The 3,737-nt window shown below is 49.6% G+C and overlaps 1 protein-coding gene across 1 annotated transcript; it reads left to right on the top strand.

Annotated features, from left to right (window-relative positions):
• Positions 1–2,321: 2,321 nt before the first annotated feature.
• LOC127038879 (olfactory receptor class A-like protein 4) lies at positions 2,322–3,263 on the top strand. Its single transcript, XM_050931951.1, has one exon. The coding sequence runs from the start codon at positions 2,322–2,324 to the stop codon at positions 3,261–3,263; it is 942 nt and encodes a 313-aa protein (XP_050787908.1).
• Positions 3,264–3,737: the final 474 nt, after the last annotated feature.

Genomic DNA, 3,737 nt, shown 5'->3' with positions numbered 1-3,737 from the left:
AGGTTCTCCAGCCCCTTGCAGCACACAGACACAGGTGGGCCCACACCCCGCTGAAGACACAAACTCAAGTCAGCTCTGTGTGAGAAGACTCCCCCAGCACTCACGTGCCCATCCCTTTTGGGAGACAAACCCAAAATACTACTGTCTTGCACTGTATAGAAAAATCCGCACAGCGCAAGCTCATAAAAATCCACCCTCTTCCTCAATGTGAAGAGAGATGTGCATGACTTCTTCCCCTCCCCATTAAAAATCACATAAACTGGGTTTAATAATAAACAAAATAAGTTAATTAACTACAAAAGGTAGATTTTAAGTAGTTAAAGGGATAGCAAACAGAACAAAGCTGATAACCTTAGTCAATAAACAAAAGCCACAAACTGATCTTAACACACTAGATAGGTAGGATACAAATTAGCAAATTCTCACCCTGAATGATAAACAGGCTGGCAGATTCTTAAGGCACAAGCTGCCTTGGCTTTCCCATGTTTTCTTACACAGGTTAAAAATCCTTCCAGCCTGGGACCATCACTTCCCACTGTTCAGCCTTTGTTCCTCAAGTGATTCCAGGTGTGTTGTTTTAGGGAGAATGAGGACCCCTCATGTTATCATTGTTCTTCTTTTATAGTGTCCCCACTCTTGCTGGAAAGCTTTTTTGCTGTGACCCGGGTCAAACAGTTCCACTGTGTAGCGTGATCTGTGAGAGGTTTCTATTGCACACCATCCCTGGGGTAATCCTTGTGCTTGTGTATATTTCCTCAATAAGCCACGAACATTGTTTGGCCTCATCCAGCAGAGCCCATTTGAAATACAGAGACATGGTCAATATTCCCAGCTTCAGATACAAAAATGATACATGCATATAAATTGGATAAACACATTCAATAAATTATAACCTTTCCAATGATATCTTACCAGACCCATCTTGCATAAAGTATATCTTAGTTATACCACATTCATATCGTAACCATATTTTCAAGAATATGGGGTGTAACATTACAACATGATCTTCCCTAAACCTTCCTCAGTGAGTCACCCCACCACTGCCATGTTGAGGTGAAGGGGAGAACAAAGGGCCTAGAGTCAGGGTCCTCTCAAACACAGGGAGGAGATCAGACTGCTGTAAAGGAGGGCTGCCCTCGGGATAAATGTGCATAAAGCCTGTCGCTGAAATGCATCAGAAGCAAATCCCTCTTGCAAAGACAACGCTTCCCGTGAGAAAATTTGAGTCATCAGCATGAGCTAACCTTTAAAGCAGGGCAACAGGAGTCAAAATGCTTGGGTTCCAGGCCTGGTTTTGCCCTGGGCTGTCCTGTTTCTGCACCACTCTGTGCCTCCCCATCTATCTGGGAGTAAAGTAGATGCAAAGGTACATACCTACCTGCTTCAGGGGCCATTGGGAGCATCAGTGGTTTTAACTTCTCCAAGACCACCAGCTGAGAGGTGCAACTATATTAGATTGGCAAACTCCTTCCCATGGATTGGCTTTTAGTACTCTCCTCCCCGTGTTAAAGAAAGACAATGCAATTTTTTGTAGGCCTATTCTGTCTCATTCTAGCAAGGGAGGAGGATCAATCTGGAGTCACAGGCCTTTAAAGTCCCAGCTGTAGCCATTTGGTGAATCAGTGGGTTGTATAAATGCTTGTTTAGTTGCTAAGCATCTGATGAGCAGATGAAATGAGTGGAAAACTAGCTGAGTCAGCAAGAGTACCAGTTCACACAAACAAGCGAGCGGACCAGAGAAGAGAGAAATTGGAAGGATGGTAAGTACTGAAGGAGAGGGGCCTTTGCTTTTCTGTGCAGGTTCCAGGACCCCAACACACAGGTGAGTGGATCTAAGACAGTGACTGATGAGCTGTCACTTAGGCCCTTTATCTAAGTGGAATCTACATTCCTGGGATTTGAGAATTGGTGGTAGAATACCAGAGCCTTTCACACCTAGGTCACTGTTCTGAATCTGCTCTAGGACAGTAGTGACCAAAAGTTGTTGCCTTGCTCAGGTTATTCAGTGGCCCAGGTGTGACGAGTTTGGCCGTGTGTGTCCCTGGCCAGTTCCCAGAAATAACATCCACATAAAAAAACCCCACCCAACTGGCCCCTTGCTGGGAGTCTCCGTTAACGTGGGTTGAAAGTGAAGCCCCTGTCCTGATCCCAGAGAAGCAGAACAGGTTGGAGGCATGATGATGGGATAGTCTCTGGATGCCTGCACAGCCAAGGTGCCCCGGCTCTGGGAGGAGGTGGGTTTCCCAGGCTGGCACGGGCACTTGGATATAACAGGCCAGCCTTGTTTTGCTTTCACAGGGCTTTCGGGGCATGCCAGAGCAATGACATCGGATGCGCTGTCTCAGGGCAATGTGGTGCAGGTGACTCTGTATGGTGCTCTGGTCCTCCTCTGCCTGCTGGGCAATAGCCTGGTTCTCCTAACGGTCCTTGCCATGACTGTGAAGCGTGGCACCATGGCTGCCTCTGACCTTCTCCTGGCCAACCTCTCCACTGTCAATCTCCTTCTCACAGCGCTGCGGAACACGCTGATCTTCACGGCTGACCTGGGGCTACAGCTCTCCTTGTCCGCCGCTTGGTGTAGGGTCTTCATGTTCACCTGGGTGCTCTTGAGAGCTATGAGCACCTGGGCCACTTCCTGCTTGAGCATCTTCCATTGCCGAACCATAAGGAAGCAGCATCCCCTAGGGGCTAGGGAAGCCAGAGGGGCCAGGGACGCAGCTATCGCTGTGTCTGCCCTCTGGATGGCGAATGCGTTGTACTCTCTTCCTGCCTTGGTGTATTCCAGCCAGGCGGCTGGGAATACCACTCTCCCTCCAATGCTAGTGAGCAGTACCACCAGGCCTTTGCTGGACTGCACATGGGCTTTCCCTTCCCAGCAGAGCGGGCTGGCCTATGCCACAGCTTCCTTAGTCATCCATGAAACCGTGCCCGTGGTCCTGATGCTGGGAGCCAACGTGTACACCTTGCACAAACTGAAGGGGCACGTGAGAGCCATGGGGGCTGAGAACGGGGTGGCTAGGTTTGCCTCTGAGCGGAGAGCTGCCAAGGTCATCCTGGCCCTGGTCATTCTGTTTGTGGGCTGCTGGGGGACCAACACGCTGGCAGTCGGCTACCACAGCTTCACCAGCTGGCCCGCCGCACCCTTCCTTTTTCAGGCATCAAATTTCTGCGCCTCGCTCTTCTTGGGGATGAGCCCCCTGGTAATCCTGGCAGGGCACAGCCAGCTGCGAAGGACGCTCCGGAGAATGATCTGTGCGCGCTAAGAGGGTTCCGGCATGGATGCAACAGGGACACAGGGAGCTGCAAACTCCTGCCAGAAGAAACTCTATCCACTGGATCCATAACCATCAAAGCTCCCTGTTCTCTACTCATGCAAGGCTCTTATAGAGGACAACAGCCTACTGGCCTGAGCGAGGATTTCAGGATTTGGCCAAGTCTTTGTAACACACATGGATCAGGAATGATTTATTATCAGAGCACTACTAGCTGCTAAGCTGGGTGGTCTGGTGGTGAAGGCCCTAAACTGGGACTCAGGAGATCCGATTTCAATTTCTGGCTCTGCTACAGACCCCTTGTATGATCGTAGGTAAGTCGCTTCCTCTGTGCTCCCATGCTCCACCTTTAAATGGGGATCATAATACTCATTTGTCTTGTCTATTTAGACTGTACGCTCACTGAAGCAGCAACTCTCTCTTATTTACTTATCATCTAGCACAGTGGGGCCCTGATCTCAGGGG

Source organism: Gopherus flavomarginatus, chromosome 21, assembly GCF_025201925.1.
Source record: "Gopherus flavomarginatus isolate rGopFla2 chromosome 21, rGopFla2.mat.asm, whole genome shotgun sequence".
In the NCBI taxonomy this organism is placed as follows: domain Eukaryota; kingdom Metazoa; phylum Chordata; order Testudines; family Testudinidae; genus Gopherus; species Gopherus flavomarginatus.
This window is presented reverse-complemented; position numbering and strand designations above follow the sequence as displayed.